General features: G+C 50.1%; 2 protein-coding genes and 1 pseudogene across 2 annotated transcripts in view; 1 reads left to right on the forward strand and 2 right to left on the reverse strand.

Moving 5' to 3' along the window:
- Nucleotides 1-1,454, reverse strand: part of CPNE9 (copine family member IX) — a 21,598-nt gene extending 20,144 nt beyond the window's left edge. The window contains exons 1-4 of the mRNA XM_005870103.2: nt 1,153-1,454; nt 610-650; nt 445-491; nt 232-335 (exon numbers count right to left, since the gene is read on the reverse strand). Coding sequence (XP_005870165.1) covers nt 232-335; nt 445-491; nt 610-650; nt 1,153-1,220 — 260 coding nt within the window. The 5' untranslated portion in view covers nt 1,221-1,454. The remainder of the gene's footprint in view (nt 1-231; nt 336-444; nt 492-609; nt 651-1,152) is intronic.
- A 1,552-nt stretch (nt 1,455-3,006) lies between these two features.
- The window catches only part of MTMR14 (myotubularin related protein 14), a gene marked incomplete at its 5' end in the record, with an annotated part of 50,468 nt that continues 41,474 nt past the window's right edge, over nt 3,007-12,000 (reverse strand). Inside the window, 2 exons of the mRNA XM_014542695.1 lie at nt 3,007-3,610; nt 6,840-6,995. Coding sequence (XP_014398181.1) covers nt 3,427-3,610; nt 6,840-6,995 — 340 coding nt within the window. The remainder of the gene's footprint in view (nt 3,611-6,839; nt 6,996-12,000) is intronic.
- LOC102249436 overlaps nt 3,617-12,000 on the forward strand; it is a 29,096-nt pseudogene continuing 20,712 nt past the window's right edge.

Raw genomic sequence — 12,000 nt, forward strand, 5'->3', positions numbered from 1 at the left:
TGGGCAGGACCAGGCTCGGGGAGTGAACTGGATTGGATGTGACCTAAGGGCAGGGCGAAGCCGACGTGGGGCGGAGTTAAGATTAGAGTGGACCCCCCACTTCTAAGTGGGACCGAACTGGGCCTTGGGGAGGAACTAGCCCGGGATGCCAGGTGGGGGTGTAGCCAGCCAGAATTTCGGGTGGATCCAGGTCGGGGGGCGGTCCAAGCCAGAATTCTGGGCGGGGCTCACACATCGAAGCGCAGGTTTTGCTTTTCTTCAAAGAAATAGTCAAGGACGAATTTGCGCACGAAGTCTGGGTTCAGCGTGTTGTCGATCACCTCGGTCCGTCCGAACTGGATAGGGGGGTGGGGGGTGCTGAGAGTCAGCGTGGAGCCTGCAAAGTGGGGTGGGGGGTTGATTCCCGGGGGCAGCTCTGGGCTGAAAGAGGACTCGCGGACTCACCTCCCTCCACTCCTGGCTGGCCCGGCTCTGCGTGTAAAGCACCACCACTGCAGGCGGGAGTGGGGGCGGGGAGAGAAGGACGTCAGGTCAGTCTGCACCCCCTCCCCGCTCCTAAGTCGCGCCCGCACACCGAGTTGCCCTCCACCCCGCCCTGGTGCCGCCTACTGGGGTCGGACTTGGAGAAGGTGTCGAGGTCCAGCAGGTTCCTAGAGAAAGCGACAGACAGACGGATAGAGGGTGGGTCATTCTGAACCCCACCGCCTCAACTCGGCCCTGAGTTGGGCATCCGGGGGAGGCATGGGGCTCAAATCGCACCTCCCTTCCTCATTCCTATATCCAGCCTGGGTCCGCGTTGTTAGCACCCTGGACAGCACCGGAAAGCTCAGCCCAAGGACCGCTTCCCTGCGGGCTGGACCGGTCCGTGTCCACAGTGTCCCCAGGAATGAGGGTTAGCTCCAGAACTTTGTCCTCCTGGGGCCCAGAATCTACTGGATCCCCGCGACCCATCCCTTGAACCCGCAGGCTAAGTGAGCCCTTTTTTTGCGGGGGGGACTGTTCAAGGAAACCCCCTCCCCTAACAGGGAGTCTGCATCCACGATTTTCCTGCTCCAGATGCTTCTTCCCCCCGGGTCTAGCCCCTGTCCGCCCCAGCCCCGGAGCCGGTTGGAGCTGGGCAGTGCCTACGCCCTCTCCAGCTGGCCAGCTCACCGGCAGGACACGGTAATCTCAATCTTGGTAGCCGGGACGCTGCGTTCAGAGGCTCCGCTGAGAGACATGGCTGGTCTCTCAGCTGGTAGGGTGGCCGGAGCACCTGAGGGCTAGGAGTACCGGCGGCGGCGGGGCCGGCCCCTGTGCTCCCGCGGTGGCGGCTGCACTCCCTCCAGCAGTGTGCGCTCTCCCGCCGCTCACGCCTGGACTGTGGCCGCGGGCAGCAACTCCAGAAGGCAACACAGCCCCGCCCAGCCCTGCGGGGGGCCCCCGCCCCATTGGAGCAGCCTCGGGCTGTCCGGGAACCTTACCCAGACCCCCTCCAACCCACACCTTGGGAGAATCCTTCCAGGGCATTTTTTCTGGGGCAAATCCCACGCCTCCTGAAGAGCTATCCACAGCGCTGAAGGGTTTGGGGCACCTGATGGGCAATTGGGACCTTTCCGCTACCTAAGCCCTCCCTCAACAATCGGCTTCTCCCCCTCCCACTGCCGCCCTGCCTAGGTCTCTGAACAGAAAGTCACACATTTGTTCACATTAACTGTGCGACCTTGGGCAAGTTACTCAACATCTCTGTGGCTCAGTCTCATTAGTAGAAAGGCCATTATAGCACCTACTTGGGGCTGTTGTAAAATTTTATTGAGATAATCCATGAAAAGGACTTGGCACAAGGTGTTATACACAGTAAATTCTCAAGAATGTTTGCTTCCTCTGTGCACTCATACCAATGACCTCTCTTGTATTAAGAGTCAGAGCTCATCCTAGCTGGTATGGCTCAGTGCATAGAGTGTCAGCCTACGGACCAAGTGGTCCCGGGTTCGATTCCAGTCAAGGGCACATCCCTTGGTTGCAGGCTCCTTCCCTGGCCCGGGTCCTGGTCGGGGCAGGAGGCAACCAATCGATGTGAGCACATTGATGTTTCTATCTTTCCCTCTCTCTTCCACTCTCTCTCAAAAGATCAATGGAGCCCTGACTGGTTTGGCTCAGTGGATAGAGCGTCGGCCTGCGGACTCAAGGGTCCCATGTTCGATTCCGGTCAAGGGCATGTACCTTGGTTGCGGGCACATCCCCAGCAGGGGGTGTGCAGGAGGCAGCTGATTGATGTCTCTCTCTCATTGATGTTTCTAACTCTCTATCCCTCTCCCTTCCTCTCTGTAAAAAAATCAATAAAAATATATCTTAAAAAAAATATCAATGGAAAAATATCCTCGGGTGAGGATTAATTTTAAAAAATAATAAAAAAAAATAACCCATTAAAAAAACAGCAGCAGCCAGAGCTCAGTAAAACAGTGGCTATTAACAGCACTGTGCAAAGCCCTACCCAGGTCTTTGAACTCTAATGAATTCATGGTGTTAGAGATGCAGACAATCTGTGAGAATGCAGCCCTCTTGGGTCTTGCTGTAGATGAGAGCGGTGGTCACACAGATCCATCCTCTCCACACCAACTACTGCCTCCCAAGTCCTAGAAGCCAGTCCTTCCACTATAGGCAGAGGCTGCAGGTCACTTGTACTAGGACTGTGTTGCCTGCAGAATTTAAAATGAACATACACACCCCCACCCTGTTCCCACCTAAATGAAAATGTCAGCAACCGCAAGTCTAAATTTCAGGCAGCCCTAAGAATCTGCATAGATAAACAGATTCCCTAGGTGACTAGAGCCTAATCAGCCCCAAGGACAACTGCTTCAACCCCTTAACAGTCTGTGACTACATGTCCCCATCTCACTGAGGAGACTATCATGGCTCAAGAGTTGAGGTATAGCCCCCAAACCCCTTTTTCCAGCACAAGGAAGGACAGAGACCTTCCAAATAACTTCACAAAGATAGCAACCAAATGAGAATGCCCAAAAGAGCTGCTGTTCAAAAAGACTTTGATTTTATTTTGTGTCAAATTGCCTATTCTCAGTGCAGGTGACCCCCCTCCTCCCCAGGAAACACATGGAAGGGGGGGGGTGCCATCTGTGAAGTCTTGGCCTCCATGAGGCCCCAGGGAACCCCATACAGTTCTGAGTTGGTGGGAATCCCGGCAATGATTAGAGTGGGTGGGAGGCAGTGACAAGAGGAGGGGTGGTGGTCACCAGTTAGGAAGCTGAGGTTTGGAGAACCCTGTCCTTGGCCCTGCTCGGCTTTGGGGCTGCCATGTGCATGATGCAGATGGGGGAGTGAGGACATTTTTCCCGACTTTTAAAAAAGCACCCTTTGGCCAGGCATGGCTTTGATTCCACTCAGGGCTCAGGTGAGAGAGAAGCAGGAAACTGTTGTGGGCTGGCTGCTTCATAAGGTGCTGCTGCTGGTGCCCCGGAGTCCGACGCCACGCACAAACTGCTCCAGCAGGCCCCCAATGGCACCAGAAGGACTGGGGGCTACTGCCCGAAGCCCCACTGTGCTGCTGTATGCAGCCAAGAAGGCTGAGCGCACCTCCTGCAGGCGAGTCTCCCGTTCACTCAGGGCTGCGAGCCTATAGAGAGGAGAAAAGAATAAATGCATCACCATGGGGCAGGAGCCAACATCCTTATCCTCATGTCACAATGCTTATCCTTCTGTCTTCATCAGCACAAGATGAATGTCTGTCCTGTGGTCACACTACCCTATGGTTCAGGCCCCAAACATTTGATCCTGTTCCCCTCTTAAACCATTCCTCTCCGTTTTCAGGTTACTGTTCCTACCTAGCAGCAGCACCTTTTATTGGGGCACTGGCCTGACTTCCTATGGGGAACAACCATCTCTGTGATAATGAGGGAGGGGAGAAGCCAAGCAGGAGGGAGTTTGCTCCAACAGCTGTTGGCTTCCATTCCTTAGTAGGAACAAGCCGAGTTACAAGCCTTACCTCTCATTGTAGGGAGAGACCCTAGTATCAGGCACCAGGCCTTGGCTAACCAAAGGCCTCAGCTTTCTTGAGGCCAGGACACGACGTGGAGCATCCTGGGAGAAAATTCTTGGCAGTGCCCTGGAGAGGCCAGGGTCCTCACTGGAAACCCCCAATGTTCTAGCTACACCTTTTTTTAGTCACTGTGACCCCAGGTAAACAGCTAGGAGAGTGCTGGCTTTTCCAGAAAAATTCCTGTTCTGATTCCATGTATTTTTCTTTCTCTGGCCTCTACAGGCACTGATCGGAAGATAGGAAACCCCTCCTCTCTCACTGGCCTGGAATTACAAGTCAAGAAGGAGGTAAGTGCATGAAAACTTAGACTTATCAATGTGTAGCTCCATATGAGACTGTCTGACACCTTGAAGCAGCGGCCGCCAACCGGTGGTCCATGGACCACTGGTGGTCTGTGTGGTCCAAAAGATTGGTGACCACTGCCTTGAAGGATTCTTTAATAGAAGACACCTGAGGTACCAGTTACATCCAATACCTGGACTAAAAGGCATGCAATCTAGAGGTGGGAGGGACATGGAATCAGAGAAAAGGTCAGGAACTCAAATGGAGGGAGACAGGTGACACACCTACATACGATGAACTCTCATGTTCCCATCCATCTAAGCACAAAGACTAGCCCTAACTTACCCCAAAATTTCCTGAAAGAGACCAATCTCTGGATAATCCCTCCTGGGAATTTGTCAGAAGCAGCATAAATGTTCACAATTCCCAAGCCCAAATGATTTGCACCCAAAGGCCTGGGGAACAGATGGAGTTGTGAGAATAAATGACAGTCCTGGGTAAGTATGGGGAGAGCAGATCTAGGGAAGTAGACTGGTGGCAGTGAAGAGTGAGAGTGTGTGTGTGTGTGTGTGTGTGTGTGTGTGAGAGAGAGAGAGAGAGAGAGAGAGAGAGGGAGAGAAATAAGGAGGTGGAGGAGGGAGGGAAGGAAGAAAGAAAAGGAGGGAGGAAGGGGAGGGGAAGGGAGAAGAGGAGAGGAAGGAGGAGGAAGAGGAGGAGGTTGTTTTAGGGAGAAACAAAGTCAAGTAGCTCTTACAGCAGCACTAAGAAAATGGAGCTGATACTGGATTCCTGCAATACCATGAACAACTCCCAAGTATTTCTTGACATTTGGGGCAAATGCATGGCCCTAGATCTTTTTTACTTTCTCAGGTTTCATACAGGCTTGAGGCTATGTGTGCATCTTCAGCTTTTTCTTAGAGAAAGTCCAATTAGTGGTTTGTATTCACAGGGAACATCCAAAGGTCCGTATGAGAGCACTTCTGGGAGACAGAGGGGGAGAGATCACAATCTATTTAGAGACAACAAAACTGGAGTCCAGACAGGAAATATGATTCACTTGTGGACACATGGTAGGCAATGGATAGGCAGGGACTGAAGCTACCATAGTGCCATTAGCTTTTCTCAAGAGATGAGCTAACAGGCTCAGAGAAGTCAAGGCTGATACCCCAAGACATAGCTGGTGAGCAGAGCAGTTAAGATTCCGACTAAATTTCCCTGATAATAAAGCCCAAGCATATACTGAGTGACTTCACCCTGGAGGCCATGAGATCATGTAGAACCTAGCCCTCCTCTGGAAACCACCAGAACCAACCAGAATTCTGAACTATGAACTCAGAGAGCTGCCTAAGGTATAAATTGTAGGATGTGGGACCAGAGTTGCCTATTTCAGTGGCTAATACCAGGTAAGTGAGGGATGCTATTAAGCAGGGGCAGAGATGTCTGTTTACTCCAGAGATAACTCTTAGGCCAGTGTGACAAATAGAAAGTCCCTACAGAAAGGTGCAACTATCTTTTTTAATCTCAAAAATCGAAGATAGGGACCTTGTTTCTGGCTTAAGGGCACGGCTAGAGGCTATACCAGGCACTAGTGGCCTCTTAACTCCCCAGTTGCAAGGCCAGGGCCTGTGAGTGCCATCCTGGAATACCAAGGTCCAGCCCTTGCCTGCCCTCAGCAGGGATCTTCTCAACTCCCAGGGCAGCTTTCTCCAACCAGTGAGCACTGGTGGGAATGAGCTGGATTTCTGGTGGGGGGATGAATCCCTAACCCGAGTTCATTCACCTGTGGTAGGGAGGTGAGGTCCCTCAGGCAGCCACAGCTGAGGTACAGACCAACAAGCTCACCAGAGGCCCTCCCCACTCCTGACATCTATGCAGCAGCAGAGCAGGCAGGGGGCAGGTGACTGCTACAAGGGCAGCTGCTCAAGTAGATACTTTATAGGAGTTGGAAGTCCAATATTTTGTACGCTTTTATAGGCTTGCAAGAGGATTTTATAGGCTTGGGATTTTAATTTTTCCTGACCAGAGGCAAAAGCAGAAGACAAAAATGAGGAGGGATTGCCATGGAACCCTTGGTTCTAATGGGGAGGAGCACAGCCTTAGAGCTAACCCAGCAACATTCTGGCTTTGGTCTCCATCATACACCTACCTTCACTTCCCCACTGTTCTGCTTTCAAAGGATTCTCCTGTCAGGCAAAGCCTTGGACAGAAATAGAATCTTCTATAGTTACAGTCCAGCCAGCTTTCCCTCAGGATGTGCCCCAAGGCACCCGTGGATGGGTGTTAGAGGCTGGGAAGAGCGAACACACACTCCAACGCACTTTCTGAGCAGCCCATAATAGGCCTCCTCCATACCTCAGGTCCATGAGCAGCAAGTATACTTAGCTAAGACACTGGGGTGGGGCAGGGATCCCAAGCCAGCTCCCTGGGGCCGGCTGCTGCCTCATTCCTGACCAGCATGGTTGTGTGCTCACCAGCTTTTGATATGGGCAGGGGAGCATCCTGCCTTCTCAAGCAAGACACTTACAGACAACTGTTAGGGAGCTCCTCCGAGAAGCTGAAAGGGAGAGAGGAGTCTGGGTGCAGGACAGCCCGTTCCTGAATACTGCCACAGCCTGTTACCATCTGCCAGCTGCCAAAGTCTGTGGAGAGAGAGGATCCGGGCAGGGAATGGTCCACTGATCTGGGGCAGAGAGGAGAAAGGGGAGATGATGCACAGTCAGTCATATGCCTGACAGGGGAAGCACTGGAGGGGTGGGGGTTGGCTGCTACGGTGGCCCTGGGCCATGGCCGCAAGGTTCTGTTGGTGGAGTATCTGTAAAGTCAACCATTTTCTCCAAAAGTGCAAAGACAGCTGGATAGACCAAGAAAGAAGAATACAGACCATAAGGCAGGCTCAGCTGTGAAGACAATGCTTAATGCAAAGACTTTCAGAAGCAAAAGAAGAGCAAAGCATGGTGACAAGAGGTGAGCCATCAACCAAAGCCTGCCCTGGTGTCTGACAGAACAAGTGAAATATCCACAGCACCAAAAGGAGGGGAGCAAGGCTGGATGCCCCATACTCCCCAGCACACAGATTAGCATGGAGGCTACACAGAGCCCAGGGCCACTGAGCTCCTGTCAGAGACGTGGGAGAAAAGCCTCTTGGGGAGAGGGGAGGGTGGTGACCTAGATTAAGAGCCCTAGCTCCACTCTGCAGTGCCTTCCAGGAGCCCTAGTTTGCATTCACAAGCACACCCAGCTAACTCACTGGCTATGCCCAGAGGGAAGGGATGAATCAGGCAGGCAACTTGACAGCTTCATCAGGCCTGTTTCAGATGGAAGTTTGTGAAGTGCAGGGAGAGGAAAATGGTATTGGGAATCTACTGTGCCACCTCCTCCTCACTCAGAGCCAACCCCTCTGCCATCTCTGGGCAACAGCGCAGCCATTAGAAGAGGAAGGAAGAGAGGGATATATCAAACAAACCCTTCCATCAGCTACCCCATGTCCCAGACCCCAGAGATGCATCATCTTTGATGCTTGACCCTTTATTCTTTAATTCAAGAATAGCAGAAGGTGCTCCTGTAGGGACCCAGAATCAGAGTAGAAGCATGAATAGTGGTGTAGGGAGTATGGAACAGAGAAAAATGTTCATTGATCTTGGCCCACACAGTTGGCTGACGTAAAGAGCGACAGTCCCCCATCACCTCCCATACCTACCTTAACCATTCCCATTTTAAAGACAGGGAAATGTCAGCCCAGACAGGTGAAGGCACTTGCCCAAGGTCCCACAGCCAGGCAGCACAAGAAAAGATTTTTAAAGCCAAGTTTGATTACAGATTTGTCCTACAACAGAACTACCTTGAGACCAGGGAAAACAGATGGCTTTCTACATTAAAGTCACCATGAATCAGAACCTCCTGTAACACAGAGACTTGCCACATTCATCATTCCTGCTAAACTCCGGAAGGTGTGTGACAGCAGCATTAGAGATGAGAACAGGATGTGGTCTGGTACCTGGTGGAAGATCCTAGTGCCCAACAAAGCAGGGCGTTCTTGTTTCTAGATGGAGACTAGAAACTCAGGCTGTAGGACTCAGGCTGTCTGTAAATCAGAGAGACAGGAGAGGACAGGCCACATGCCATAGTCTGGTGCCTGCCCTCGGCTTCCTCCAGGTCAGGCCTTCAGTCAGCACAACCCCGCTAACATCAGCCTGGCTCCACAAATCTCATCTACTATTCAAACTTTAGGGTAGTTTCTTTTCCAGTTTTAGTGGCTGTGAGAGAACAATTCCTAAACACCAGAGTGTTGAGGGACTGAAGGGATGCTGAGTAGAAGAGGCTGGCAGAATGAGGCACTCCTGGGGCAAGGACCACGGTTTCTTATACCTCAACCTTACTCACCCAGGGCTAGCAGAGACTCAGACCACCAATGGGAAAATATTGGACAGATAGAATGTGGTTGCAGTGAGGTTCCCTGCAGGGATTCCTGGTTTGGGGCTAGTCACTTCCCTTTACTTCCCCAGTGTCCAGCAGGTAGCACCCCCAGGCAAGAATGACACCTGGAGCAGCCAGGAGCAGCTGTGAGATGGGATAGCTAGCAGATAGCAGCAGGGTACATGATCCCAGGGGACACGAAGCCATCTCAGCAAGCAGCCATCTTCTGCATCTTTTTCAAGAGTGAGAACAGGCTCCTACTTGAGGCTTTTGTCAAAGAAAGGGTTGCAAAGCAACTGTTCAGCTCCTGGGTTTGAGAACAAAGGACTGTGCTAAGCAGAGATGTGCTTATAAATGCAAGTATGGATTAGCTGGCTAGAGGGGACACCTAAAGATGAAAGGAAAGAGTCACCAGAAGGGAGCACCTGAACCTGCCTAATGAAAGGAAAACTTCAAGTCAGCCTCAGTACAAAGTAACTCAACCATTTTTAATAAGACCCCAGACCCTTTCTCAAGCACAGAGCAGGAGAGGGGGGGGGGGGGGGGGTTTGAGCTCCACCTCCTCTAATCTATCTACAGAACTGGAGGAAACATGGGGCCAAGCTAACCTCAAACTGCGGAACTGGAGCCAGTGTTGCTTCTAAGGTCATCTGTTCATATCCTCTGACTCAGAGGGCCCAGGAGGTTGGCTTCTTAGTGACATTTCACTCCCTAAGATGGATATGGCCTAGGCCAGTGATGGCGAACCTATGGCACGCGTGTCAGAGGTGACATGCGAACTCATTTTTTTGGTTGATTTTTCTTTGTTAAATGGCATTTAAATATATAAAATAAATATAAAAAATATGTCTTTGTTTTACTATGGTTGCAAATATCAAAAAATTTCTATATGTGACACGGCATCAGAGTTAAGGTTTTTCAAAATGCTGACACGCTGAGCTCAAAAGGTTCGCCATCACTGGCCTAGGCCCTCTTCACAGCACCAAGAAAGCTGCAACTCTCACGTTCCCCCCACTTCCTGCTAGATACCTGCTGTGGGCCAACTAGGGCAGGTGTCTTTTTAAAATTTATTTTTTGATCTTCACCTAAAGATATGTTTTTATTGATTTTAGAGAGGAAGGGAGTGTGGGAAAGAGAAAAACATCGATGTGAGAGAGAAACATTGATAGGTCACCTCCCATACCTACCCTGACCAGTGATTGAACTCTGCAACAAAGTTTTGGTGCATGGGACGATTGTCCAACCAACTGACCCACACTGGCCAGGGCCAGGCAGGTGTTTTCTAGACAGTCCTTTTTAGAAGGGGGTAGAAGGATACCCATACAAGCCAAACTGGTGCAACCCACATAGCTAAAGCAAGAAAAAAAAGATCTGGCCTGGCCTTTTATCTGCCCAGTGCCCTGACATGGCTCACTGGCCCTCAGATATGTAACTAGTAAGGACAAATCCTTAATCACAGCCCTGACCAGTTTGGCTCAGTGGATAGAGCACTGGCATGTGGACTGAAGTCCTGGGTTCGATTCCAGCCAAGGGCATGTATGTACCTTGGTTGCAGGTACATCCCCAGTCGGGGGTGTGCAGGAGGCAGCTGATCGATGTTTCTCTCTCATCGATGTTTCTAACTCTCTATCCCTCTCCCTTCCTCAAAATCCTTAATCACAGCTACAGTTTACTGAGCATTTGTGGAAAAGATGAGTATTTATTATGTGCCAGGTATTCATTATCTCATTTAAACACAATGAGAGGCCAGGTTCATTACTCCCCCTTTACAGATGGGATTCAAGAAACTGAGCTTACAATTACAGTCCACACATGGGGTGCACGTGAAGCACTCAGCTTGGGTGACTGGGGAGGCTACACCACGGGGCACTACAGGATACCTACTACACAGGCCACTCTACCAAGACTGGGAGATGAAGCAGCTCTGCCTAACACACAGAAACAAACATGGAGAGGCAGCCAAAATGAGGAGACAAGAAACATGTCCCAAATGAAAGAACAGAACAAAACTCCAGAAAAAGATCTAAAAATGGAGGCACGCAGTCTACCAGATGCACAGTTCAAAACCCAGGTTATGCCTTGGCTGGTGTGGCTCAGTTGGCTGAGCGTTGTCCCATGCACCGAAAGGTCACCAGTTCAATTCCTGGTCAGGTCACATGCTCAGGTTCTGGGTTTGATCCCAGGTGGGGTGTGTGCGATGTTGCCTCCCTCCCGCATAGATGTTTCATTCTCTTTCCTTCTCCCTTCCTCTCTCTCTCTAAAATAAAAACATATTTAAAAGACAAACAACAAAAAAAACCCTCTCCAGTTATAAGGATGTTCAATGAACTTCAGCGAAGAGTAGATGAACTTAGCAAAAACTTCAATAAAGAGATAGGATCCATAAAAATGGAGATAGAAGCATAAAGAAGAACCAGTCAGAAATGAATACAATAACGGAAATGAAAAATACATCAGAGGGAAATCAATAATAGAGTAGATGAAGCAGAGGATCGAATCAACGATTCAGAAGACAAGGAAGCAGAAAACACCCAATCAGAACAATAAAAAGAAAAAAGAATCCAAAAAATGAGGCGTGTTAAGGGACAACTTCAAGTGTACCAACATTCTCATCTTGGGGGTGCTGGAAAGAGAAGACATAGAGTGAGAAATTGAGAATCTACTTGAAGAAGTAATGACTGAAAATTTCCCTAACCTGGTCAAGGAAAAAGATACATAAGTCCAGGAAGCACAGAGAGCCCCAAACAATATGAACCCAGAGGCCCACATCAAGACGCATCATAATTGCCCTAGCCGGTTTGGCTCAGTGGATAGAACATCGGCCTGCGGACTGAAGGGTCCTGGGTTCGATTCCAGTCAAAGACACATGCCTGGGTTGCAGGCTCGATCCCCAGTAGGGGGCGTGCAGGAGGCAGCTGATCAATGATTCTCATCAATGATGTTTCTATCTCTCTCTCCCTCTCCCTTCCTCTCTGAAATCAATAAAAATATATTTTAAAAAACACATCATAATTAAAATGCAAAAGGTTAAAGACAGAGACTCTTAAGAGAAAACAGTTAGTTACCTACAAGGGAGTGCCCATAAGACTGTCAGCTAATTTCCAACAAAATTTTGCAGGCCAGAAGGGACTGGCATGAAATATTCTAAGTGATGAAAAGCAACAACCTACAACCAAGATTATCATTTAGAATCAAAGGACAGATAAAGAGCTTTCCAGACAGGAAAAAGCTAAAGGAGGTCATCACCACCAAAAACAGTGTAAGAAATGCTA

The sequence above is a fragment of the Myotis brandtii genome, unplaced genomic scaffold (genome assembly GCF_000412655.1).
Source record: "Myotis brandtii unplaced genomic scaffold, ASM41265v1 scaffold312, whole genome shotgun sequence".
Classification (NCBI taxonomy): Eukaryota; Metazoa; Chordata; class Mammalia; order Chiroptera; family Vespertilionidae; genus Myotis; species Myotis brandtii.